This window comes from Gigantopelta aegis, chromosome 8 (assembly GCF_016097555.1).
Source record: "Gigantopelta aegis isolate Gae_Host chromosome 8, Gae_host_genome, whole genome shotgun sequence".
Classification (NCBI taxonomy): Eukaryota; Metazoa; Mollusca; class Gastropoda; order Neomphalida; family Peltospiridae; genus Gigantopelta; species Gigantopelta aegis.
The window spans coordinates 19,913,113-19,939,790 of record NC_054706.1 but is presented as its reverse complement, the minus strand read 5'-3'; the positions used below and the strand labels follow the sequence as shown (position 1 = coordinate 19,939,790).

General features: G+C 40.1%; 2 protein-coding genes across 2 annotated transcripts; one reads left to right on the top strand and one right to left on the bottom strand.

Annotated features, from left to right (window-relative positions):
* Positions 1-5,311: 5,311 nt before the first annotated feature.
* LOC121378584 lies at positions 5,312-10,855 on the top strand. Its single transcript, XM_041506831.1, has 2 exons — positions 5,312-5,406; positions 10,497-10,855. The coding sequence occupies exons 1-2, from the start codon at positions 5,355-5,357 to the stop codon at positions 10,850-10,852; spliced, it is 408 nt and encodes a 135-aa protein (XP_041362765.1). The 5' UTR covers positions 5,312-5,354; the 3' UTR covers positions 10,853-10,855.
* Positions 10,856-15,562: 4,707 nt separating this feature from the next.
* On the bottom strand, positions 15,563-25,890 carry LOC121379533 (octapeptide-repeat protein T2-like; the record flags this gene model as incomplete). Its single annotated transcript, XM_041508177.1, has 4 exons — positions 25,863-25,890; positions 25,566-25,696; positions 17,576-17,605; positions 15,563-15,580 (listed from the first exon to the last, which is right to left on the bottom strand). Coding segments are annotated over exons 1-4 (207 nt in total), but the record flags the coding sequence as incomplete, so codon positions are not given.
* Positions 25,891-26,678: the final 788 nt, after the last annotated feature.

Here is a 26,678-nt window from a genome sequence, read left to right as displayed (position 1 = left end):
GTGCACTGGTTGGACCAAGAAAAAACCCCAATCAGTTTAATGGATTCACCGAGGTAGTGATTCACCAAGGTAGTGATTCACCGAGATAGTGATTCACCAAGGTGGTTCGATCCTTCAACACAAGCACCTCAAACGAGCACTCAACCGACTGAGCTAAATCCCACCCCAAATAGGTATAAAGTTACGATATAAATGAATCCATAATTACCAGTTTTTGCTAATCCCAAATTTCATTTCTTACAAAAATTATGAAACTAAACTAAAATCTGACGGATACGGTTACATTTATATCAGGGTGAGTATAGTAGAAGTTTAATCATGTGTATATTTAGCCTTATAAAAAGTATACTCGAGGATTCGTTTGTCATGTTGTTCTGGTCCAAAGTCTGGGTTTTATCAGTAGCCCACAATATGTCACGTGAGATCACAGTGAAATAACTGTAACCTCACATTCATATTATCCAGTGACACACTCAAATCCAGGGTGGGTGTTGAGGTAGTGCAACCCCTTAATGTGCTCCAGGGCTTGAAATAGGAAGTAAACTATATGGTCTGCTGTTGTTGTTGTTTTTAAATAGCTGGTTGAAAGAAATATGCCTAGCTAAGAAAAAAATATAGACTACTGGAAATGAGACAGCACAGAGTAATCGGAGGGTTTGGGGTAGTGTATGGAATGTGGCGTAATGAGGGGAGGATTTGGGATAGTGTATGGACAGTGGTGTAGTGAGGGGAGGGTTTGGGGCAGTGGCATAGCGAGGGGAGGGTTTGGGGTAGTGTATGGATGGTGGCATGGCGAAGGGAGGGTTAGGGGTAGTGTATGGGCAGTGGCATAGCGAGGTGAGGGTTTGGGGTAGTGTAAAGGCAGTGGCATAAAGAGGGGAGGGTTTGGGGTAGTGTATGGGCAGTGGCATAGCGAGGGGAGGGTTTGGGGTAGTGTATGGACAGTGGCATGGCGAGGGGAGGGTTAGGGGTAGTGTATGGGCAGTGGCATAACGAGGGGAGGGTTTGGGGTAGTGTATGTGCAGTGGCATAGCGAGGGGAGGGTTTGGGGTAGTGTATGGACAGTGGCATGGTGAAGGGAGGGTTAGGGGTAGTGTATGGCAAGTGGCATAGCGAGGGGAGAGTTTGGGGTAGTGTATGGGCAGTGGTGTAGCGAGGGCAGGGTTTGGGGTAGTGTATGGGCAGTGGCGTAACAAGGGGACGGTTTGGGGTAGTGTATAGACAGTGACAGTGATGGGAGGGTTTGGGGTAGTGTATGGACAGTGACGTAGTGAGGGGAGGGTTTGGGGTAGTGTATGGAAAGTGGCATAATGATGGGAGAGTTTGGGGTAGTGTATGGACAGTGGTGTAGTGAGGGGAGGGTTTGGGGCAGTGGCATAGCGAGGGGAGGGTTTGGGGCAGTGGCATAGCGAGGGGAGGGTTTGGGTAGTGTATGGGCATGGCGAGGGGAGGGTTAGGGGTAGCGTATGGAAAGTGGCATAGCGAGGGGAGGGTTTGGGGTAGTGTATGGGCAGTGACATAACGAGGGGAGGGTTTGGGGTAGTGTATGGACAGTGGCATGGCGAGGGGAGGGTTAGGGGTAGTGTATGGGCAGTGGCATAGTGAGGGGAGGGTTTGGGGTAGTGTATGGACAGCGGCATGGTGAGGGGAGGGTTAGAGGTAGTGTATGGGAAGTGGCATAGCGAGGGGAGGGTTTGGGGTAGTGTATGGGCAGTGGTGTAGTGAGGGGAGGGTTTGGGGTAGTGTATGGGCAGTGGCGTAGCGAGGGGAGGGTTTGGGGTAGTGTATGGGCAGTGGCGTAGCGAGGGGAGGGTTTGGGGTAGTGTATGGACAGTGGCGTAGTGAGGGGAGGGTATGGAGTAGTGTATGGGCAGTGGCGTAGCAAGGGGACGGTTTGGGGTAGTGTATAGACAGTGACATAGTGATTGGAGAGTTTGGGGTAGTGTATGGACAGTGGTGTAGTGAGGGGAGGGTTTGGGGCAGTGGCATAACGAGGGGAGGGTTTGGGGTAGTGTATGGACAGTGGCATGGCAAGGGGAGGGTTAGGGGTAGTGTATGGACAGTGGCATGGTGAGGGGAGGGTTAGGGGTAGTGTATGGGAAGTGGCATAGCGAGGGGAGAGTTTGGGGTAGTGTATGGGCAGTGGCATAGCGAGGGGAGGGTTTGGGGTAGTGTATGGACAGTGGCATGGCAAGGGGAGGGTTAGGGGTAGTGTATGGGCAGTGGCATAGCGAGGGGAGGGTTTGGGGTAGGAAGTAAACTATATGGTCTGCTGTTCTTGTTTTTAAATAGCTGGTTGAAAGAAATATGCCTAGCTAAGAAAAAAATATAGACTACTGGAAATGAGACAGCACAGAGTAATCGGAGGGTTTGGGGTAGTGTATGGAATGTGGCGTAATGAGGGGAGGATTTGGGGTAGTGTATGGACTGGTGTAGTGAGGGGAGGGTTTGGGGCAGTGGCATAGCGATGGGAGGGTTTGGGGTAGTGTATGGGCAGTGGCATAGCGAGGGGAGGGTTTGGGGTAGTGTATGGGCAGTGGCATAGCGAAGGGAGGGTTTGGGGTAGTGTATGGACAGTGGCATGGCGAGGGGAGGGTTAGGGGTAGTGTATGGGCAGTGCCATAGCGAGGGGAGGGCTTGAAATAGGAAGTAAGGGGAGGGTTAGGAGTAGTGTATGGACAGTGGCATGGTGAGGGGAGGGTTAGGGGTAGTGTATGGGCAGTGGTGTAGCAAGGGGACGGTTTGGGGTAGTGTATAGACAGTGACATAGTGATGGGAGGGTTTGGGGTAGTGTATGGACAGTGACGTAGTGAGGGGAGGGTTTTGGGTAGTGTATGGACAGCAGCGTAGTGAGGGGAGGGTTTGGGGTAGTGTATGGACAGTGGCATCGTGATGGGAGGGTTTGGGGTAGTGTATGGACAGTGGTGTAGTAAGGGGAGGGTTTGGGGTAGTGTATGGACCCCTCCCAATCAAACCTTTTTTTGTTTTTAAACTGTTAAATTTGATAAAATCTGCATATATATATATATATACATAGTGTAGGTTGTCTCCGCACCGCCCCCCCCCCCCCCCCCCCCCCCCCCCCCCCCCCCCCCCCCCCCCACCCCCCCCCCCCCCCCCCCCCCCCCCCCCCCCCCCCCCCCCCCCCACCCCCCCCCCACCCCCCCCCGGATAGTAGGTCCTGGCTACGGCAGTGTGTATGGAAAATGAGGACTGCTGACATGTATTCTAGAGCACTGTAGAATTAAAATATAACAGGATCAAACGCTGGTACTAGATGAGATAATCATACATACATTGATGTCTGTTAAAAAATTATCATTTCATGTCTAAGGTCTAATAAATGGACTGATTTTTCCTTTCTGCAGGATACTATTTCAAGCCGTGTTTAATGAAAGTATACATTAATTATATTATTGTTTTAATTATAGGAGTGTGCTATCATAGTTGGCTGGGATTGTCTTGGGACGGGGTGGGATTTATCTCCTGAAGTCGGTTGAGTGCTAGCTTGAGGTGCTTGCGTCACAGGATCGAACCACCTCGGTGGACCCATTCAACCAAATGGGTTTTTTCTCGTTCCAACCAGTGACAAAGGCCATGATATGTGCTTTCCTGTCTTTGGGAAAGTGCATATTAAAGATCCCTTGCTGCATTAGGAAAAATGTAACGGGTTTCCTCTGATGACTTTGAGGCAGAATAGCCATATGTTTCACTTCCAATGGCCGATGATAAATTAATCAATGTGCTCCAGTGGTGTTGTTAAACAAACAAACTTAAAAATTTATTGTCTTGGGAAGATTGCAATATGAAATAATGATGTATGTCTAATAGCTAGGATACTTTGGAATATTGTAGGTGCATTTTTTAAAACGTTGGATCCCTTTCCTAGCAATATGTTTTATTTGCCCCAAGTGGGTTTAAATGGTCTTCAGAAAACCTCTGAGCCTGTTTTTGTCCTGTTGAATCGGAAACACTGCCACCACATTGACATTTATAAAGTGTATGGTTCTTTAAAAGAGTTACAGGTTTGAATTGGAAACACTGCCACCACATTGACATTTATAGAGTGTATGCTTCTTTAAAAGAGTTACAGGTTTGAATCGGAAACACTGCCACCACATTGACATTTATCAAGTGTATGCTTCTTTAAAAGAGTTACAGGTTTGAATCGGAAACACTGCCACCACATTGACATTTATAAAGTGTATGCTTCTTTAAAAGAGTTACAGGTTTGAATCGGAAACACTGCCACCACATTGACATTTATAGAGTGTATGCTTTTTTAAAAGAGTTACAGGTTTGAATCGGAAACACTGCCACCACATTGACATTTATAGAGTGTATGCTTCTTTAAAAGAGTTACAGGTTTGAATCGGAAACACTGCCACCACATTGACATTTATAGAGTATATGCTTCTTTAAAAGAGTTACAGGTTTGAATCGGAAACACTGCCACCACGTTGACATTTATAGAGTGTATGCTTCTTTAAAAGAGTTACAGGTTTGAATCGGAAACACTGCCACCACATTGACATTTATAAAGTGTATGCTTCTTTAAAAGAGTTACAGGTTTGAATCGGAAACACTGCCACCACCTTGACATTTATACAGTGTATGGTTCTTTAAAAGAGTTACAGGTTTGAATCGGTAACACTGCCACCACCTTGACATTTATAAAGTGTATGCTTCTTTAAAAGAGTTACAGGTTTGATGCTCCATTAATTTTATGTGTATTTGATTAACACACATAGACCATGATTGCTTCATGAATATCACAAAAATCACAAATTGGAGCCTGCATCCATGTAAATAGTAACATGTATGTGTGCTTTGGAACACGGTCTTAGTTCCCTGAGAACAAATGGTAACAGCTGTATCTACTTTTACATTGATTTCTTTCAAATGCTAATAACAAATCTGCTGAATTGACTCGGGACAAAACTGTCCAGTGTATTAATGTTTCACTCTTTTTCGTTTATTAGGTTATTTTAATGTTTAAATAATTTTACAAAAGTTTGTTGAAACTATTACTTGTTTCCATATTAATAAACAAAATAAATATCCTATTTTACCATAATAAATATTAAGTTTTATGCACATTTGATTTTTTAAAAATTGATTAAAATTGTATCCACCCTTCATATGTAAATGGACTCTTCTACCATATTTGACTGAACTTTGAGTTTTATTTGGCTGCTGACAATTGGACTCATGAGAAAATGTTTTTATTTACAATAATTATGTAAATTAATTTCCTTTATGTACCTACTTATAATATATATTACTTTAAATATTTAATTAACATGTTTACAGGTAACCAGACAAGATGATCTAGCTGGAGAAAATTGTTTACAATGGCGGCGTCAAGCAGCAGGCATAAGGAAGATGCTGTTGCAAAGCCATTTTGTAAGTATTTTTTATATATGTATATATATATATACTACTCAAAAGAATTTAAGGGTCAAAAATTTATAACCAAGTAAGTTTCAGAGTGTATTAGATTGATGATGTAAACTACACCAAATTTTGTTTTATTGTTCCATATTTACAAAAAACCACAAATAAACGTCACTGTATACAAGAAAGTCACATGACATGCTGTCAAAGTTGAAGGTTGTCAAACATGGATTTTACACATTACAACATTCGTTTAATAGTGTGTGAATCCACCCCTGGCGCGAATACACTCGACACATCGTTGCCTCATGCTGTTGATCAGACGTCTGAAGAACTCTTGGGGAATGGCCTGCCACTCTGCCATAAGAAGTTGACCCAGATCATGAAGGTTGGCCGGAGGGGCATGGTTATCCCGAACTCTCCTGCCTAATTCGTCCCAGGCGTGCTCTATTGGGGCCAAGTCAGGCGAATATGCTGGCCAATCCATCCTGGCGATACCTTGTTGTCTGAGAAAGTCCGTTACCACCCTGGTGCGGTGGGGTCTGGCATTGTCATCCTGCAGAACTGCCCCACCGCCAATCTGCTGAAGGCCTGGGAGAACCAACGGCCGGATAATCTCATTCAGATAGCGGATTCCATTCAGATTGCCATCCACCACATAGAGGGGGGTCCTGTGGTGGATAGAGATGACGCTGCCACCACCGAACCGGTGACGTTGTCTAACGTTAATGTCAGCGAAGCGCTCCCCAGGACGTCTGTAGACACGAACCCGACCGTCGTTGAACTGGAGTCATCAGTGAACATCACTCGACCCTACTGAACACGTTGCCACCACAGATGAAGCGTGCACCAGTGACGTCTGGCCGTTCTGTGACGTGGTAGGAGTGGTGGTCGAACAGCCTGGTGACGGCAGCGTAGATTATTGGCTCTCAGACGATTGCGTATGGTTTGATCAGACACTCGAGTTCCAGTCGCAGTCCGCAGATTGTCACGTAATCGGCGTGCAGTGGTTGTGCGTTGACGTAGAGCCATATTGGTGATGTAGCGGTCCTCTCTATTTGTAGTGCTTCGGGGTCTTCCCGAACGTGGACGATTTCGAACAGAATTCGTTGCTTGGTACCGTTGCCACAGTCGGCCAACGACACTCTGACTGACACCAAGTCTCAGAGCAACATTTCTTTGCCTATTGCCATCCTGAAGCCAAGCAATAGCCCTTCCTCGATCTTCGATAGTCAGTTGAAGTTGTACCATTGTCGAATTTGGAGTGTGCACCATACACGAACGCAAGCTCCAATTATACGGAAATTCAGCATTGGGAACATGTAATACACATGCAAAGCGTGCAAATGAAGTGCTTTGTGAAAAGCAAGTTATGGGCACTTAGCAGACCTTTCGCTTTCTCCCTAATTTACGTGCAAATGTAAGCATGTTTTCGCCATTAGAACTAGTCGACAGTGCCAATGACATTGGATTTTAATTCATTTATGGGTTGCTTAGATCCACTTTCGTCAAAATGGAACAATACCATGCGTGACATTATGGTCTAGCTAATATAATTGACATTCAGAAAATAATGTCGAAAATATCGTCTGACCCTTAAATTCTTTTGTATATATAGATATATATATATATATATAATAGTACTAATTATTAAATGTTTACTTTAGTTTACATGATATCAATGGCATAATTAGGAATTTCCCCAGTTTTATTTTATTTTCCCCATGACACTGATATTTATTTTACAGGTCTGAGTTAATTTTTGCCTCAGTATTTTTTCTTCTCTGGCTACTACTTTAAAAAGGCATAATGAATTATTTTGCTTAGTAAATTTTAGTGGTCTCCTGAATCTTAATTTACCATGTTCAGTAAAAATGCTTGTAATAAGTAATGGCATGATGTACCATCGACGTCCCAAGCTGCGTTCATCTAACGACAAAAACATGAATACGATATTTATGGAAATACTATTCTACATACCATTCTACCATATATGAAACAAAATAGATTGCAGTCAAGTAACGTAAAAAATCAACAATGTGGATGTAAAACAAATCGATTCTAATAAATAAAAGTGAAACACCCTCTGGTAAACAGGAAAAGGTGCAACGTTTCTAACTGCGTTCAGGCGCATGCATTTGCAAAAAGTATCATACTGCGCATGTGTGGTTCGTCATTTTCCATTTTTAAGGCAACTACATGAAACAATATATTTTGCAGATCGAATATAATAATTGAAAACAAATTCTAACAACAGGGGTCTTAAAAATTGTAAAAATTAAATGCTTTGGCCTTGTTCATCTGGTACGTGTTAGGTCATGTGACATGCATCGAATGTTAATTCATCTTTCTCCATTTTAAGTCGATTTCTACGAGTCATGTGGACTGGATATTGGTAATTTTAAGGAATAAACAAAAACGACTTAGTAAAATTAATGGTTTTAGGGGTTTGTAAAGTTTGGTATTTAGATACTTACTTGTCTGAACTTTATGGTTAATGAAAATGTTCCTGAACTATGAAGAAAAACCTTATAAATGAACAGGGTTCTCATTCATTCAAAAATATTGAGAGTCCATGGACTCATGACCTTATATTTTGAGAGTCCATTAGGAATGTAGGAGAGTCCACATTTGAAGATGAATTGATATATCCAATAAAATATCAAGTGAATTGTATAACTGACAACACAAAAAACATTGACATTTAAATGGGTTTAGCCTATGTCGTAATAAAAAGTACATGAACATGAATAAAAAAAATTAAAATGTATAATAAAATATAAAAACAAATACCAGGTAACTCATATATATTCAACTAATCATGACACAAAAGAACTCAAATACATATGTATTTATATATTCTATACAGAATGTCCCACATACAAAATATTTTCACTACCACCTTACCAACATCTGAAGAAAAAAAAAAGCTAAAATAAAATTTCACCATTCTATCAAGGTTACTAATTCAGTCCACACACTAAAATTTGATGTATTAAACTTTTGTTTGTAATTATAGCAACAAGTATCTTCAACCAGATCGATATAACAAAACATAATTGGTGACTATTATTAATATTTCACCAATTACAGTAAATTTAGATTAAAAAAACAAAAACATATTGAAGTTAAATAAAAATAAAAATATACTGCGTCCACAGGGACGCACATTTATGCAATATTGTGCGTCCCATCCTTGATCGCTGCGCCAGAGACCCAGGTCTCTGGGTCCGTGAGAACCCTGATGCCGATGACAACAAATCGGATGTTGATTGTGCGAACCGTGCACGAGAAAACAAAGTTAACAGAGTTGGAAGCATAACGCAGTTAGGGATGTTGACGATAATATTTTTGTGTGTGACATAACATCACTGACATAGGAGTGAAGCAAATGGAAAATTTGTCAGTACTGTATTTTGAAGATGATTTGTTGTATAATACTGGATATACTAAAACAATAATTTTCATTTGCTGTTAAATTTTGTTGTAAAATGTGTGGATATTACAGTAACTGTACATAGTTTACTTACGTGAAGCTGTGTTTCAAACTCATATTGAATTCATCTGAGTTATATTTTGGACAAAACCCACATTGAGGGGGTAGGCCTAGAAGTTTATAACTTTTACTCATATAGTTTCACTTTTTTTTTCATACATAAAATAATGTTCATATGCAAAAGGTAAGTATATTATATTTGTGGGTTTGTCTAATTTTTGCAATGTTTTAGCTACCATAGTTAATGTTGTTTAAAATTATGTTAAAAAATCAATAGTAATTTTTATCTTTTCTTCATTATCAAGTTATTGTCCCAAAGGTATGTTCTAGACAAAAAAATCAGGCAACAAAGTTTGTTTTGTTTAATGACACCACTAGAGCACATTGATTAATTAATCATCAGCTGTTGGATGTCAAACATTTGGTAATTTTGACACATAGTCATCAGAGGAAACCCGCTACATTTTTTCCTAATGCAGCAAGGGATCTTTTATATGCACTTTGCCACAGACAGGAAAGCACACACTACGGCCTTTGACCAGTTGTTGTGCACTGGTTGGAATGAGAAAAAACCCAATCAGTTGAATGGATCCACCGAAATGGTTCAATTCTGCGACACAAGCACCTCAAGTGAGCACTCAACCGACTGAGTTGAATCCCGCCTCGAGCAAGCAACAAGTCACATGACTGAACTGACAGTCTGCTACTTGGGGTAGATGGGTGTCCAGTGCTGAGTTGAATCCCGCCTCGAGCAAGCAACAAGTCACATGACTGAACTGACAGTCTGCTACTTGGGGTAGATGGGTGTCCAGTGCTGAGTTGAATCCCGCCTCGAGCAAGCAACAAGTCACATGACTGAACTGACAGTCTGCTACTTGGGGTAGATGGGTGTCCAGTGCTGAGTTGAATCCTGCCTCGAGCAAGCAACAAGTCACATGATTGAACTGACAGTCTGCTACTTGGGGTAGATGGGTGTCCAGTGCTGAGTTAAATCCTGCCTCGAGCAAGCAACAAGTCACATGACTGAACTGACAGTGTGCTACTTGGGGTGGATGGGTGTCCAGTGCTGCCAGTAAAATGTAAAAAACTAAATTACAATGGCATAACAAAAATAATAGTATCATTTTCATCTGGTTAGCAGTTTTTATGAAAATTATTTGTATCTGCAACAACGTTTAAGAAATAATGGAAGATCGATACAGAATTAAGATACTAACAAAACATCACACACAAGGCTAATTCCAATATAGTCTTAGAGATGAAACCTGCTACATTTTTCCATTAGTAGCAAGGGATCTTTTATATGCACCATCCCACAGACAGGATAGCACATACCACAGACTTTGATATACCAGTCATGGTGCACTGGCTGGAACTAGATATAGCCCAATAGGCCCACTGACGGGGATTGATCCCAAACTGAACGCGAATCAAGCGAGCACTTTATTACTGGTGCATGGAATCTTCTTCCCAGGATGGTATTTGAAAACTTAAAAATTTGGTTAATATACAGCAATATATGGTAATATAGCTTTTAATTGTGCCTTTGGTTTATATTATTATGTGGTTTCATATAACTCTCATTACATTTGTTATTCTTCAGGTTTTGATGTCATTCTCAATCCATTTCTTATCCACGCAAATGGTCCTGAAGAAAAACTTAAAAACCAAGAGGCAGTGTACGAGTTTTTAAAAGACATAACTACTCTGAATACATTGTTTGAAGCAAAACTAAATGCGACAGTGGTGGAAGTAACTCCAGAACTAACACTAACACTGTCTGTATCTTCTTTTGAACAGTTTTATGAAATAAAGCAAGCTATTGACACTGGTGGTCTGGAAAAACTATTTTTGCAATATGTTGTCCATGGTTTAGAACTTGATATGCTTGAAATAAGACTGGCTGAAAAAGATGTAGCGATGAATGCCGAAACTCATTTTGGAACACCATCAGTGTAAGTATATACAAATAAACATACACATACACATGTACCGTACTCTGTAGAAAAAATGGATCTATAGTCCAATATTATTTGGGTTTTAACATATTCAAGATTTCAGAATGTTTGAGCATGTATGAAAATTAATTTGAGCGATTTAAACACTGTATAATAAAAGTTAAAAGTTTTGTTTGTTTAACATCTCCACTAGAGCACATTGATTAATCATTTGATGTCAAACATTTGGTAATTTTTACATATAGTTTTAGAGCTACATTTTTCCATTAGCAAGGGATATCTTTCATAAGCACCATCTCACAGGCAGGATAGCACATACCATGGCTTTTGATATTTTAGTCATGCTGCACTGGCTGGAATGAAAAACTGCCCAATACATTGAACAACCAAGTTGAACCAACGGAAATTGATCCCAGTCTGACCATGCATTATGTTAGCGCTTTACCACTGGCTATGTCCGGCCCCACCGTATAGTAAGTACATGTATAAGGTTTATTAAGGATCTCTGTTGTATTTAGGACTGAAATTGAAATAATGAGCAGGTAGCCATTAATGTGTTTGTTATCTAGAAACAAACTTGCACATTATTATAGATGGTTCGTATAAATTTAGTGTGCACTATGTGCAAAATCAACAGGAGCTGAAGATCACTCCAGAAATGGTGCTGTAGGTGTGAAATAAAATTAAGGTTAATTGCTTGATATTCAAAATGTTTATTTAGAGTCGGACCACACAGGTGTCAGGCGCATATGCAGAGCTGGGTTTCGGTTTAAAAAAAATAAAAAAAAAATCCAGAGGGACATGAATAACTTGCCTCCCCCCTCGACTTGCCCCCCCCTCCCCCTTTGAAACTTCACTCACCAATCTAGACCACTGTTGCATAATTCCTGCACATGTGCCTAGGTGCATTAATTATAGATGGTATACAATTTTCTGTTGTAGGATTACTGAACAGAAAAGCAATTCCGTAAAGATTCAGGATACAACTGAAACAGTGAGTGCAATATCATACATTGAGGCTCATATAAACTGGATCCGGTGAGTGCCGGCCGTCCCACTGTTGCATCTGATGCATCTGCGGCTTGCGTTTTGAACATATACACCACATACGATTATTTCATCAAGGCTGGCTGCATGCATTTTGCAAACGTACACATTGCACACATACAGTCTAGACGCTCTCGTTGAAACTATAAAGTTCAGTAAATTACTGTTATAATGAACCAGACGGGAGGATTATAGTTACATGTATAGTTCATTATAACAGTAGTTCGTTGTACACAGTTGTACAAGTTGGTTTTTAATGTACAGGGAGATAAAACAGGACTTTCGATCAGTTCGTTCTGTGCAGTAGTTTGTTCTAAGCATGTTCATTATAAGTGTATTTTACTGCATTTAAATGTTTTTTTTAGCACAAACTGGATGCATTTGCTTCATCCAGTCAATATGACCCTTCAGTTATTTTCATACTCTTTGACAGGAATAACAAAGTTCATATTTATTATACGATTTCTCTCTTTATTTCATAATTAAATTGTACATCCTGTTGACATTGTTGTTTAACAATTGCCTGTCATATAAGAGCTAGTACATGTGTCTCTCTCTCTGAGTGGCTAATATGACATTTTACAGGGACAAGTTTCTTCATTTACATGTGTATCAATTTTACTATGAGTGCATGTAAGCTGCATGATCATCAGCTGTTGACATGCTGTAATGACAAATATTTATCTTAAATTTAGTTTAATGAAACATTTATAAGGTCCCATTCACTGAAATAATGCAGAGATCAGGACACTGGAACATCCAAAGCATAAAGAAATACTACCACATCACAGAGCAAAAACACACTGCACTGTGTCACCTCCACATCCTGTTTCACAATCACATGCAAAACACGTGCACTGTGTGACCTCCACATCCTGTTTAACAGTCACATGCACACAAAACACTGCACTGTGTCACCTCCACATCCTGTTTCACAGTCACATGCACACAAAATATGTGCACTGTGTCACCTCCACATCCTGTTTCACAGTCACATGCACACACAACATGTGCACTGTGTCACCTCCACATCCTATTAAAGAGTCACATGCACTCAAAACATGTGCACTGTGTCACCTCCACATCCTGTTTCACAGTCACATGCACACAAAACGTGCACTGTGTCATCTCCACATCCTGTTTCACAGTCACATGCACACAAAACATGTGCACTGTGTCACCTCTACATACATCCTGTTTCACAGTCACATGCACACAAAACACGTGCACTGTGTCACCTCCACATACATCCTGTTTCACAGTCACACATAAATCCATAGCTGTGAACAAATCTAATTCAGAGTTTGTCCACTCCTGTTTCCTTAGGAGTTGTGACACATGGGGGAAACCTTCACCATTAACTTCTATCCACAATCAAAACCCATGGTTGCAAACAATATTATTGTGTTTCTGTAACTTGACCTAGAAAAAAGCTTGCTGAGCACAGCTGAACTGTTTACTCTTTCCTTGTTACTAATTAATACAGTTAAACTTCATCAAAAATTCATACATGTATGCTTTTTAAGATATACATGGGTTACCATTTACAGCAGTTGACACATTTAAATACTCTTTACTTGAGTGTATCACTATGTCACTTTAGAATGGGTTGTAATCAGGTCCTCAATTTAAATTACTCCACTGGCAATGAAACGTTGTTAGTTTGTAAACATTGACTGGAGTGTTATATTTAGCAGGACAATTCTATGGTAATGGAAAGAAACCGGCCTCGGTGGTGCAGTGGTTAAGCTATCAGACTACAGGCTGGTAGGTGCAGGGTTCACAGCCCGGTACCGGCTCTAACCCAAAGCGAGTTCTGACGGGTTCACGGGTAGGTGTAAGACCACTGCACCCTCTTCTCTCTCTCACTAACCACTAACCAACTAACAACTAACCTACTATCCTGGACGGACAGCCCAGATAGCTGAGGTGTGTGCCCAGGACAGCATGCTTGAACCTTAATTAGATATAAGCACGAAAATAATTGAAATGAAATGAACAGAATATTACATGTACATCTGTGTCCATGACAGAAGATGTTTATGACATGGGCGTCTAAATTATTACATTTTTGTCACTCTCGCTTGGGAAATAATTATGATAATTTAGCTACTCATGTTGTAAACATTCTCTGTCATGGACACTCCTGTAATATATCCTTTATATATTGCAAAGAATGAATGTTTAACAACACCACAACATGAAGTATAATGACCACATTGAGGTATATATATATATATGTGTATATGTATAGGTATATGTATAGGTATATGTATGTGTATGTGTGTGTGTTTGTGTGTATGTGTGTGTGTATATGTGTGTGTGTGCGTGTATGTGTATATGTGTGTGTGTGTATGTGTGTGTATGTGTGTGTGTGTGTGTGTATATATATGTGTGTGTGTGTGTGTGTGTGTGTGTGTGTATGAATCAAATGAATGATGCATATGTAAATGTAAATAAATGATCATAAATACTTGTAATTGTACTTAGTTTTGACTTGATGTAATTTTTTATCATGTGTCCTTTATATTTTTATGAACATATTGATACACAGTCTTTGAAAAAACAAATAGATTCATTGTCATGTACTTTGCATAGTTTTCAGTAGCTGATATATATGTACAAAGTAAAGTTTAAAATTTTTTTTAGGAACAGATTGACTCCGATATTACTGAGAAACAACAAAAAGCCAGTGAAGACTCTGATCTGATATCAAATCCTGACACAGTGAAATCACAAAGTCAAACAGCAGACAAAACAGAAGTATATTGTCTATTACTGCTCTGTAACTGGTTGTTGCATTGAAATAGAATGTTTTAGTAATATGATATGCAGATATTCAATCTCAGACTCAATTTACATGTATTGGTATGTTGGAATAACGTTTAAAAGCAAGATTCTATAAAAAGAAACTGCCAGCATAAAAAAACTATTTAATTTCAGTTTCTTACACACACGTTGGTTCGAACATCTTTCGTTATTATTGATATAACACACATGTGTTATCAATTTAAGGACACACGACTGGCTGCTCCTAGGTGATATCCATTTGTATACTATCCAATTATAAAAGCACAATTAAAATCTATAGCTCTGTGATGTATAAGTTAACCTGAAATTGATTGTTCTGTGTCAGATACATTATAGATACAAGCACAAAGGCTATAAGTCGGTTTTAGTTGGGAAAATAATTTAAATTTATTAGAAACCTGGATTTGTTTTGGATGTGTAAGAAATAGAATGTCCATTAAGTAGATATGATTTATTTACAACTTGTTTAAAAATGTATCCAACTTGCTTTTACTTGTTAAATACGTTTGAAACAACTTGTTTAAAATAAAATTAATGGTAGCAGCTATGCTCTTGTAATTTCTCCTGTTCCACAGGTGCATGTGTAGAGGGGAATTTTTGGGCATTTCCTCCCATTCCAAACAAATTCACTTTGTTTAAATATATTTTTTAGGGACTTTGACCCAACCCCCCCCCCCCCCCCCCCCCGAAACTCTGTTCACCACAGTCTAGAACCCCTACACAATTTCCTGCACTTACATCTGTTCCAGTCAGCAACTATATATTTAGCCGGAACATTATTGAAAGGGGGTGCTAGCTGTCGGGTTTCTTCCTGTAGTGTGTGTATTAGTGATTAATATGTGATTTTTTTTTTATCATGGTAATGATCGATGTAGAGGAGTTTAATGTCAAACATAGGATTGTTGTTGTATTAGAATTTAGACTAGTAATCTTTGACTACCGTTTGGTAGGCAGAGATTGCACAGTATTGATATAGATTGTTCTCTGACGGTTAGAGAGTGTGATAACTGTCCAAATGTCCATCTAGCTCTCTTACCGACTATCAAGCTATCAAGATGTTTATTGTTTACAGATCAATAAGCTTATGCTAGACGCTTATCAGGTGCGCTTTTTCATAATTCTCAAAATTGTTATAAAAACTGAACCCGAAAATAAAACTAATTCTGAAGAAGCAATGATAGCTCAAGTTTGATTTAAACAATAATTATCGCCATCAAAACACTCGTTTGTACTGGTTTGTGATTGGCCAACTGGTAGAACATTTAGTGTAAAGATGAGTATAGTACTTGTAGTACTGCAGTACATTCATTTGAAATTGTATCTGCATTGATAAACTTGTAAAATGTTGTTGCTGAAACCAAAATTAGCTGGTTTACCAAATCCTAAATAATGTCCATCTGCAGAACAAACCGTGTTCTTCGAAAATGTAAATGGGGTGATTACGGGCTATATATGACGAAGAAACTTGGGTCAAGTTTGCCTGTTATGCAGTTGATGACAGAGCAACAAAAGCAGCTAGCAAATTTACAGTTTATCTGGGTAAAAAACTGAATGAAAGCACTGTTCAAAGTTTAAAAGCGACATATTTAAAAAAAGGTGAGGTAATTTGCATGAAAAGGAATTTGAAAAAGGATTTTTAACCTACCTGCTCCTTCCAAACATTGTGAAATATATCAATATTTTGATATCATCTCTTGTTATTTGGTGGACATTTTTTGAGTCGCAACCAGTGCCTCAAGGCTCGTATGTCAAGAGTCAACTGTGATATCTATCTATGTGCACATAAAAGATGCCTCACTGTTGGCAGTGAGGTGCATTTATCCGAGACTTAAGTATAACACTGCAATAACTCTTAACATGTTTTCGAGGATCAGTGACTGTCCATTTTGACTTGTTCTATCTGAAATGTGCTTGTCCCACCAAAATATTGTTATTGAAAAACGTCAAGAATTTATATTTAAATGTCTTTTGTGTGAAACAATTTTTAGTTGTTGATTTAAACAGAAGTCTGTCCGTCCGTATGTCCGTCTGTTAACTTTTTCTTGTCCAGACCATATCTTGCATACAGATGCATACAGGACCATCAAACCTCACATGTAGGAACAGCTTGGGATGGCGGTATGTCGCGTACTATTACTAGGTCATTGTGACCTACTTTTCACAGTCTTCTGCACATAACAGTAAATCCTTGTCTGGCTAATTTCTTTGCGGTTCTGTTTTGTTAACATTACATACATAAACTGTTTCTCTGCCAATATAAATGTGTCACCATGCTAAACAAAATTTCCCTTTCTAAAAAAGAGCAATAACTTCATTAATCAGACAGCATCTTCTCCAGTGGATACAGTATCATCAGTAGTTGGTCTAAAACAAACTGTCCATCCATCCCATTGCAAACATTTCACATAATTAGAATTGAATCATACCTGTAACATATTCATTAATATAGATATGGTTTTCCATCAAACTCCTGACGGGCGTATCATGTACCTCACCGGTACTCTTGTTAAATTTAGGAAGAAATTAATTCTGGAAAAGAAGTGACTTGTACATCAACTGATATCAATGAGGAACAACAGGAAGCCAGTGAAGTCAAAGACACTGATTGGATATCTAATCCTGACACAGTGAAATCGACAGACAAAGCTACAAAAGAAGTATATATTTTTATGCTTCTGGCCCCATGCTTATAAACCTTAAAGTCTCGACTTTAATAAAGTCCAGACTTTAACGTCATGGCAACGCCATTCAAATAGCATAACGTTAAAGTCTGGACTTTATTAAAGTCTAGACTTTAAGTTTTAAAAGCACGGGCCTTGGTGTTATGACTTATTAGTCCCCTACCTGTCCAACTGGAGAGGACTATAGGTTTCATCTCCGTCCTTTTATCTGTCGTCTGTCTGTCTGTCCGTTTGTCCCACATATAGTTTTCCTGACTTGAGATATTGAGCTAAAAGTTTGTGCTTAGCTTTATCATGTTCTGTTATAGATCAAGTTTGCCTTTCATGGTGATTTACCCATTTTTGACAGAGTTATGGCCCTTGAACTTAGGTGACATGAAAAACATTTCTGGACTCTTTTGTTTTTTGCAATATTTTATATAGCCTTATTAGATCTGTTATAGATAGAGTTTAACTTTTGTTACGATTTATACTTTTTTTAAAAAGAGTTATGGCTCTTGAATGTAGCAGATATGAAAATATGTTAGGCCTGGGGACATATATTGTTTAGCAGTACTCTCAGAATGCTTGTTTTATTTTTAAATTTTTTTATATCAGTCAAGCCAATCAAATTGAATCTTATAGTCCAGTTGTGTCAAAATGGAACCAATGAATTGGCATGTTACTCTGTAATGAATGGAGTTGAAGGGACAGACCCTAGCTAGTTTTTAAACACTACAGCATATTTTTCAGTATTAAAGCTGTTTTTTTAAATTTAAATTAGAAGTATTTTTTTTAATTTAAATTTGATGGAGCTTTTTTTATTTCAACCAAACTTGAGTTGGTACATGTATAAGTTTAAAACTTTATATATTTTTATATGAATTTTAATTTTATTAATCCAACCGAAGGGGACTATTGGTCCATCTGTCCCACACATAGTTTTGCAGCCTTTTTTTGGCAATGCTTCGAGATGCTGAGCTACAATATAGGTGTAGCTTTATCATTTATTGTTACAGATAAAAAATAATTTTGAATTTTAATGGCAATTGTTATAGATAATTTTTAACTTTCTTGGCAATTTACCCATTTTTGACAGAGTTATAACCCTTGTATTTAGGAAGTACCAACATTTTTTACCAGACTTTTGTTTTGCAATGCCTCCAGATATTGAGCTGAAGCTGAAATTTTGTGTATATGGTAGTTTTATCATGTACTGTTTGACTTTCATGATGATTTAGGAGGCGGAATGTAGCCCTGTGGTAAAGCGCTCGCTTAAAGGTAGAGTAAACTCAAACAAGAGATTTACATGTTGGAAAGATGCATACCCGGACCACCAACACATACATGTACTGACACTTTAACAAATGAAAAACACGTAATTTTAGAGTTAATAAAAAAACATGATTATTCCTGCTAACTGGGGGCAGCCGTTTTGTTTTGTTTTTGTGACGTCCGGTGGTATAACTTAGGGCGAAGTGATGTCAGCTCCGTCCATCTGCTCTATGCACAGTGTAAACAAATGCTCTAACTTACGACAAGGCGTTTCGCTTTCATCAACCTGACTTGTAAAACAACATAAATGACTTGGTAGTATAATAAACTATTTTACTAAATATATTTCAGTTTGCATCAATACAACGAAATGGAGTTATAGTATTTTTCTTTTTTTGAAAATCCAAAGAAAAAAAGTGCATATTATTAGGCCTATTGGTATGCTACATTCGAGCAAAAACGACCACTCACGATACCCAAGTGATAATTTTCTTTTCTTTAGGACTACGTAATTGGTCAGTTTTGTGATTTTAATGGGAAAGTCTACTTAATCAAGGGTTTTACAGAATTACTTACAGTAATAAAGCAGGACGGCTGATCAGTTACGATTAGAGGGGTGTCCGTGCGGTTAACACACAATACCCTGTGATCTTCATAAAAGAGGCACATCTTTTTAGTGTTTGGGGACCGTCTAAATAGACACCTGCCAATCATGAACCACGGGTACAGGCCACGGAAAGAAAATACCAATTAACTAAGAAAACACTCCGATTATTATTTCAGTATGTGGGTTAATTTATGTACAAACCATAATACAGTTATTTCAACACTTTGACAGTGGTGGTTTATTTTGTATTAAAAATAGTATATAATTTTTGCTGGCTTACTGGGATGACTATTATTACAGAATATTGCGATGCATCCACAAAAATCAGGTATGTTTTGTTTCTTCAGTTCGAAGACTAATTCCTGACGTGACACGTTAGGTATTACGTAACCACCAGCTCGCTAGAGGGCATATTCACTGGGATGGTACAAAATGGCTGTGCCCGTTATATATAATAGCCGTCACATTTAACTGTTTTATTAATTAACTATACATTTATACTTGTTGATATTAAGCAATAATGTGCATTATATATCGTTGAATATGCATACCAGGTCAAATGCCTTGATTGTCCTTCCTTTAATGCGCGGTCGGTTTGGGATCGATCCCCGTCAGTAGGCCCATTGGGCTATTTTTGGCTCCAGCCAGTTTCACCATGACTGGTACATCAAAGGCCGTGGTATGTGCTATCCTGTCTATGGGATGGTGCATATAAAAGATCCCTTGCTGCTAATTGAAATGAGTAGTCCATGAAGTGGCGACAGCAGGTTTCCTCCTTCAATGTCTGTGTGGTCCTTAACGTTATGTCTGCATGACACCATATAACCGTAAATACAATGTGTTGAGTGCGTCGTTAAATAAACCATTTCTTTCCTTCATGATGATTTATCAATTTGTGACAGAGTTATGGCCCTTGAACTTAGAAGATATTGAGCTGAAATTTGGTGTATAGTTTTATCATATACTGTACCTATCAAGCTTGACTTTCATGGTGATTTACCCATTTTTGACATATGGCCCTTGAATTTGAACTTTGTTGGACCCAATAGGGGACATGCATGTATGCGTTAGCAGTACTCTCAGAATGTTTGTTCGTTGTAGAGTTAAATTATCAATCGGTTCCTTTTTGATGCAAACAAACTACAAGTGATTCAAAATAAAATGTATTATTTTTTAATTGTCTTTTTCTGTTTCTAATATGATATATTAATTAATGGGTTTTAATTTTTACAAACAGATGGACTCTGTTGACGAGCTGACTTCTGCATCAAGTGATATCACTGACAAACTACAGGAAGCAAGTGAAGTCAAAAACTCCAAAACTCCAAATCCTGACATTGTGAAATCACAAAGTCAAACAGAAGATAAAACCATAAGAGAAGTACATATTTTTATTCTTGTGATATTAACACTTAAAATTTAAAATTCCCAGCCCCCTTTTTTTTATAATTAAACAACCCATGGGTTATGTAGATAAAAATTAAAAAGCTACACAATATAATCTCTCTCTCTCTCTGTCTCTCTCTCTCTCTCTCTCTCTCTCTCTCTCTCTCTCTCTCTCTCTCTCTCTCTCTCTCTCTCTCTCTCCATCTCCCTGCTATCAGCGGACCTAATATTACAAGGAAATAAAATAAAATAATAATAATAATAGATATAAAAACAAAGACCTCTATTCCTTTCATTTTTTATACATCCCCCTTCTTTTCCCTGTCTTTCATCCTCTCTGTGTCTTCCCCTCTCCTTTCTCTACCTTCTCTTCCTTCTTTCTCTTTCTCTTTTCCCCCCCCCCCCTTTCTTCCCCTTCTTTCCCGTTTCCCTTCTCTTCTCCCCTTTCCCTTTCCCCTTTCCTTCCCCCCCCTTTTCCTTCCTTTCTCTCTCTCCTTGCCTTCTTTTTTTTTTCCTTTTTCCCCTTTTTTTCTCCCTTTTCTCTTTTCTTTTCTTTCCTTCCCCTTCCCTTCCCCCTTCCCTTCTTTCCTTTTTTTTTTTCCTTTTCCTTTCCCCCTTTTTTCCCTGTCTTTTTCTTCCTCCCCCCTTCCCCCCCCTCCCCTCCTTCTTTTCTTCTTTCTTTCTTCTTTTTTCTCCTCTTGATCTCTCTCTCTCCTTTCCCTCCCTCTCTCCCTCTCTCTCTCCTCTTCTCCCTTTCTCCCTTTCCCTCTCTTCCTCCCCTTTTCTCAATAATCCCTCCTTTTTCTTCCTTTTCTCTCTTTCTTTTTTCTTACCTTTCTCTTATGAAAACAAAGACATTTCATTTTATCCATTTCTGTCTTTCATCCTCTCTGTGTCCTGTCCTTTCCCTCTCTGTGTCTTTCTTCCTCCCTCCCCTTTTCTCTCTCTCCTCTCTCTCTCCTTCCTTTTTCTTCTTCTTCCTCTCTCTTTCCTTTCCCTCTCTTCCTCTTTCTTCTCCCTTCCTCTTTCTCCTTTTCTTCCCCCCCCTCTCCTCTTCTTTCTCTCCCTTCTCTCTCCTTCTCCTCTCTCTCCATGTGACTTTCCTCCCCAGTTCCCTTTCCCCCTTTTCCTTTCCTCTCCCCCCCTTTTTTCCTCCCCTTCTTTCCCCCCCCCCCCCTTTTTTCCTCTCTCCTTTTCTCTCTCTCTCTTTCCTCTTCCTCCCTTTTCCTTTTTTCTCTCTCTCTCCTTTCTTTTTTTCTCCCTTTCTCCCCTTTCTCTTTTCTTCTTTCTCTCTCTTTCCTCCCTTCTCCTCTCTCTCTCCTTTCCTCTCCCCTCTTTTTTTCTTTTCTCTCCCCCCTTTCTTTTCCTCCCCTTTCTTTTCCCCCCTTTTTTCTCTTGCTTCCCCCTCTCTTCCTTTTTTCCTCTTTCTCCCCTTTCTTTCTTCTCCTTTCCTTTTTTCCTCTCTCCTTTCCTTCCTCCCTTTTGGGGGAGAGTACCCCCTCCTTTTTTCCTTCCTCTTCTTTTCCCCCTTTTTTCTTTTCCTCTCTCCTCCCTCTCCCTTTTTTTCCCCCCCTTCTTTTTCTTCCTTCTTCCCCTTTTCCTTTACTCTTTCCTCCTCTCCCTTCTCCCCCTCCCTTCCTTTCTCCCCCCCTCTTTCCCTTTCCTTCTTTCTTTTTTTTCCTCCTTCCTTTTTTTTTCCCCTTTTTTTTTTTTCTCCTCTTCCTCCCTTTGCTCCCTTCTTTTTCTTTTCTCTTTCTTGTTTTCTTTTTAACTCCCCCCCTCCTTCCCTTCCCCCCCCTTTTTTTTCCTTTCCCCTCCCTTTCCCCCCTTCTTTCTCTTTTCCTCCTTCCCTCCCTTCCTTTTTTTTTCCTTTTCTTTTTTTCCCTCTCCCCTCTCCCCCCACCTCTTCTCCCCCTTCTCCCCTCTTTTGTCCCCTTTTTTCTCTCTTTCCCCTCTTTTTTCTTCTCCCTCCTTCTTTTTCTCTCCTCTCTCTCTCTCTTTCTTTTCTTTTTCTCCCTCTCCTCTCTCCCTCCCCCCCCTCTCTCTCTCCCCCTTTTTCTTTTTTTCCCCCTTCTTTTTCCTCCCCTCCCTTTCCTTTTCTCCTCCCTCTTTCCCCTCTTTTCCCTTCTTTTTCCTTTTCTTTTCTTCTCCTTTCCTTCTCTCTTTCCTTTCTCCCTTTCTTTTTCTTCTCCTTCTTCTCCTTTCCTTCTTCTTTTTTCTCTCTTTATCTCTTTCCCCTCTCTCTCTTGCTCTCCCTTTTCTTTCCCTCCTCTTTCTTTCTTCTCTCCCCCTCTTCCTTTCCCTCTCTTTTCTCCCTTTCTCTTCTCCCCCCTCCCTCTCCCTTTCTCTTCTTTTTCCCCCTCTTTCTTCTCTCCTTTCTCTTTTTCCCATCCCTTCTCCCTCCCTCTTCCCCTTTTTCCTCCTCTCCCTCTCTCTTTCTCTTTCCTCTCTCTTCCTCTCTCTCTTTTCTCCTTTTCTCTCTCTCTCTCTCTCCCCTCTCTCCCCCCCCCTTCCCTCTCCCCTTTCCTCCTTTTTTCTCCTTTTTCCTTTTTTTCCTTCCCTCTTTCCCCCTTTCCCCCCCCTTTTTCTTCTCTCTTTTTCCCCCTCTCCTTCCCTCTTTTCCTTCTCTCTTTCTTCTCTTCTCTTTCTCTCTTCCTCTCCTTTTTTCTTCTCTCTTTTTCTCTCCCTTTCTTCTTCTCTTATCTCTTTTTCCTTTTCTCCCTCTTTCTTCTTCTCTCCTCCTCCCTCCTCTCCCTCTCCCCCTCTCTCTCCTTTTTTTTTTTCTCCCCTCTCTTCTTCCTCTTTTCCTTTTTTCCTTTTCCTTTTCTCTCCCCCCTTCCCCTCCTCTCTTGTTCCTTCTTTTTTTCCTTTTTTCCCCTCCCTTCTTCCTTTCTCTTCCTCTCTTCCTTCTCCATCTTTGATTCCTCTTCCCTTCTTTTTCCTCCCTCCCTCCTTCTTTTCCCAAAATTCCCCCCCATTTGAAATCTCCCTCCCTTTTTTTCCCTTTTCCATAAGAACCCTACCGTTCTTTTCCTTTTCTCTTCTTTTTTTCTTTCTTCCTTTTCTTCCTCTCTCCCCCCCTCCTTCCTTTTCTTTCCCCTTTTCCTTAAACATTCTCCCCTTCTTTCTTCTCCCTTTTTCCTCTCTCTTCTCCCTCTTCTTTTTCTTTCTCTTTCTTTCTCTCTCCTCTCTTCCCCTTCTCTCTCTTTCTCTCTTCCCTCTCTCTCTTTTCTTCTCTTCCTCTTCTTTCTTCTTCTTTTTCCCTCCCCCTTCTTCCCTTTTTTTCCCCCCTTTTTCCCCTTTTCCCCTCCCTTTCCCCCCTTCCCCCCCTCCCTTTCCCCCCTTTTTTTCCTCCCCCCCTCTTCTTTTTCCCCTCTCCCTTCTTTCTCTCTCTCTTTTTCTCCCTTTTCTTTCTTCTCTCTTCCCCTCTCTTTCTCTCCTTTCTCTCTCTCTCCTTCCCCCTCTCCTCTCTTCTCTCTTTTCTTTTCCCCTCCCCCCTTCTCCCTTTCTCTTTCTTCCCCCTTTCTTTTCCTCCCCATCTCTTTTTTCTTCTCCTTTCCCTCTTCTCCCTCCTCTCTCTTTTTCTTCTCTCCTTTTTCTTCTTTTCCTCCTTCCTCTCTTTCTCTCTCTCTCTCTCTTTTCCTTTCTCTCTTCTCTCTTTCTCTTCTCTCTTCTCTCTCTCCCTTCCTCTTCCTTCCCTCTCTCCCTCTCTCTCTTTCTCCTCTTCTCTTCTTTTCCCTTTTCTCTTTTCTTCCTCTCTTCCTCTCTCTCTTCCCTCCCCTCTTTTTTCCTCTTCCCCTTCTCTTTTTTCTCTCTCTCTCTCTCTCCCCCTCTCTTCTTATCTCTCTTCTCTTTTCCCTTCTTCCCTCCTTTCTCCCTCCCTTCTCCCCCTTCTTCCCCCCTCCCTTTTAATTTTTCCCCCTTTTTTTCTCTTTGAAGTCCTTTCTTCTTCTCTTTCCTTCACTCCTTCTCTCTTCTTCCCTCCTCTCCCCCTTTTTCTTTCCCTCCTTTCCTTTCTTTCCTCCCCCCCCCTCTTCTTCTTTTTCCCTTTCCTTTCTTCCCTTTCTCCTCCCTTTTTTCTCCTTTCTTCTTTTTTTCTTGTTCTTTTCTCCCTCTTTTTTTTCCTCCTTTTCCCCCTTTTTTTCTCTCCCCTCCCCTTTTTTCTTTCTCGTTTTTTTTTCCCTCTCTTTTTCCTCTTCTCCTTTCTCTCTCTCTCCTCTTTCTTCCCCCCCCCTTTTTCTCTCTCCTCTCTCCTCCTCTTTTCTATTTTCTTTCCTCCTTTTTTCCTTCCCCCCCCTCTCCCCCTTCCCCTCCTTTCCCCTTTTCCCCTTTTCCCCCATTTCATTCTTCTTTCCTCCTCTCTTTCTCTCTCTTCTCCTTCTTTTTTCTCTTCTTTCCTCTTTCTCTTTCTCCCCTTCTCCCCATCTCTCCCCTTCTCTCTCCCTTTTCTCTTTCTTCCCCCCTCTCTTCCTTCCTCTTTTTCCTCCTTCCTCTCTCTTTTCTCCTTCTTCTTTTTTTTGCCTCTCTTTCTCTTTTCTCTCTCTTCTCTCCCCTCCTCTTCCTTCCCTCTCTCTCTCTGTTTCTTCTCTTCTCTTTCCTTCTTTTCCCCTCTCTCTCTCCCTCTCTCTCTCTTCCATTCTTCCCTTTTTTCCCTTTTCTCAATCCTTACTTTTTCCTCCTTCCCTCCCCTCCTTTTTCTTCTTTCTCTCCCCCATTTCTTCCCCTTCCTCTCCCCCCTTTCTTTCCCCCCCTTCTTTTCTTTCTCTCTCTTTTTCTCTGTCTTTCCCTCTCTCTCTCTCTTCTCCCTCTCTCTCTCTTCTCTCTTGCCTTTCTCCCCTCTCTCTCTCTCTATCCCCTCTCTTTCCCCCCTTTCTTTCTCTTTTCTTCTCTTGCTCTCTTTTCTCTCCCTTTTCTCTCTTCTCTTCTCTCTCCCCTCTCTCCTCCTCTCTCTGTCTCCTCTCTTCCTTTCTCCCCCTTTCCCTTCCCTCTTTCTCTTTCTCTCTCTCCCTTCCTTTTCTCCTCTCCCCTCTACCCCCCCTTTCAATTTCTTTTTCCCTCCCTTAAAATAATAATCTTAATAATCTCCTATCTGAAAACAAAGACCCCTTTCATCCCCTCCTTCTCATTCTGTCTTCATCCTCTCTCTGTCTGTCTCTCTCTCTTTTTCTCTCCTTTCTCTCTTCTCTCTCTCTCTCCTCTCTCTCCTCTCTCTCTTTTTCTCTTGCCTCTCCCTCTCTCCTCTCTCCACCCCATCTCTTCCCTTCTCTCCTTTTTCCTCTTCTATTTCTCTTTCTCTCTATCTCTCTGTTTTCTCTCTCTCTCTCTCTCCTTCCTCTATCCTCTCTCTCTCTGTCTCTCTCTCTGTATCTGTCTTCCTCTCTCTCTCTCACTGAAAAAGTTGGTGGGGGAGACATGGACCCTTCGGCTCCTGGTACAATTGGGTTTTAATTTTCACAAACAGATGGACTCTGTTGAAGAGCTGACTTCTACATCAAGTGATATCACTGACAAACTACAGGAAGCAAGTGAAGTCAAAAACTCCAAAACTCCAAATCCTGACATTGTGAAATCACAAAGTCAAACAGAAGATAAAACCATAAGAGAAGTACATATATTTATTCTTGTGATATTAAGACTTAAAATGTATTCCTAGCCCCTTTTTTTACAATTAAACAACCCATGTTAAGGTTAAACATGGGTTATGTAGATATAAAAAAGTTACACAATATAATCTCTCTCTCTGTCTCTGTCTCGCTCTCTATCTCTCTCTGTCTCTCTCTCTCTCTCTCTCTCTCCCCCTCTCTCTCTCTCTCTCTCTCTCTCTCTCTCTCTCTCTCTCTCTCCATGTGACGTGGCTATACAGCGGATCAATAATTACAAGGAAATAAAATAATAATAATAATAATAGATATGAAAACAAAGACATATTCATACATATAGATTCTGTCTTTCATCCTCTCTGTGTTTGTCTCTCTCTCTTTTTCTCTGTCTTTCTTCTCTCTCTCTTCCTCTCTCTCTCTCTCTCTCTCTCTCTCTTCTCT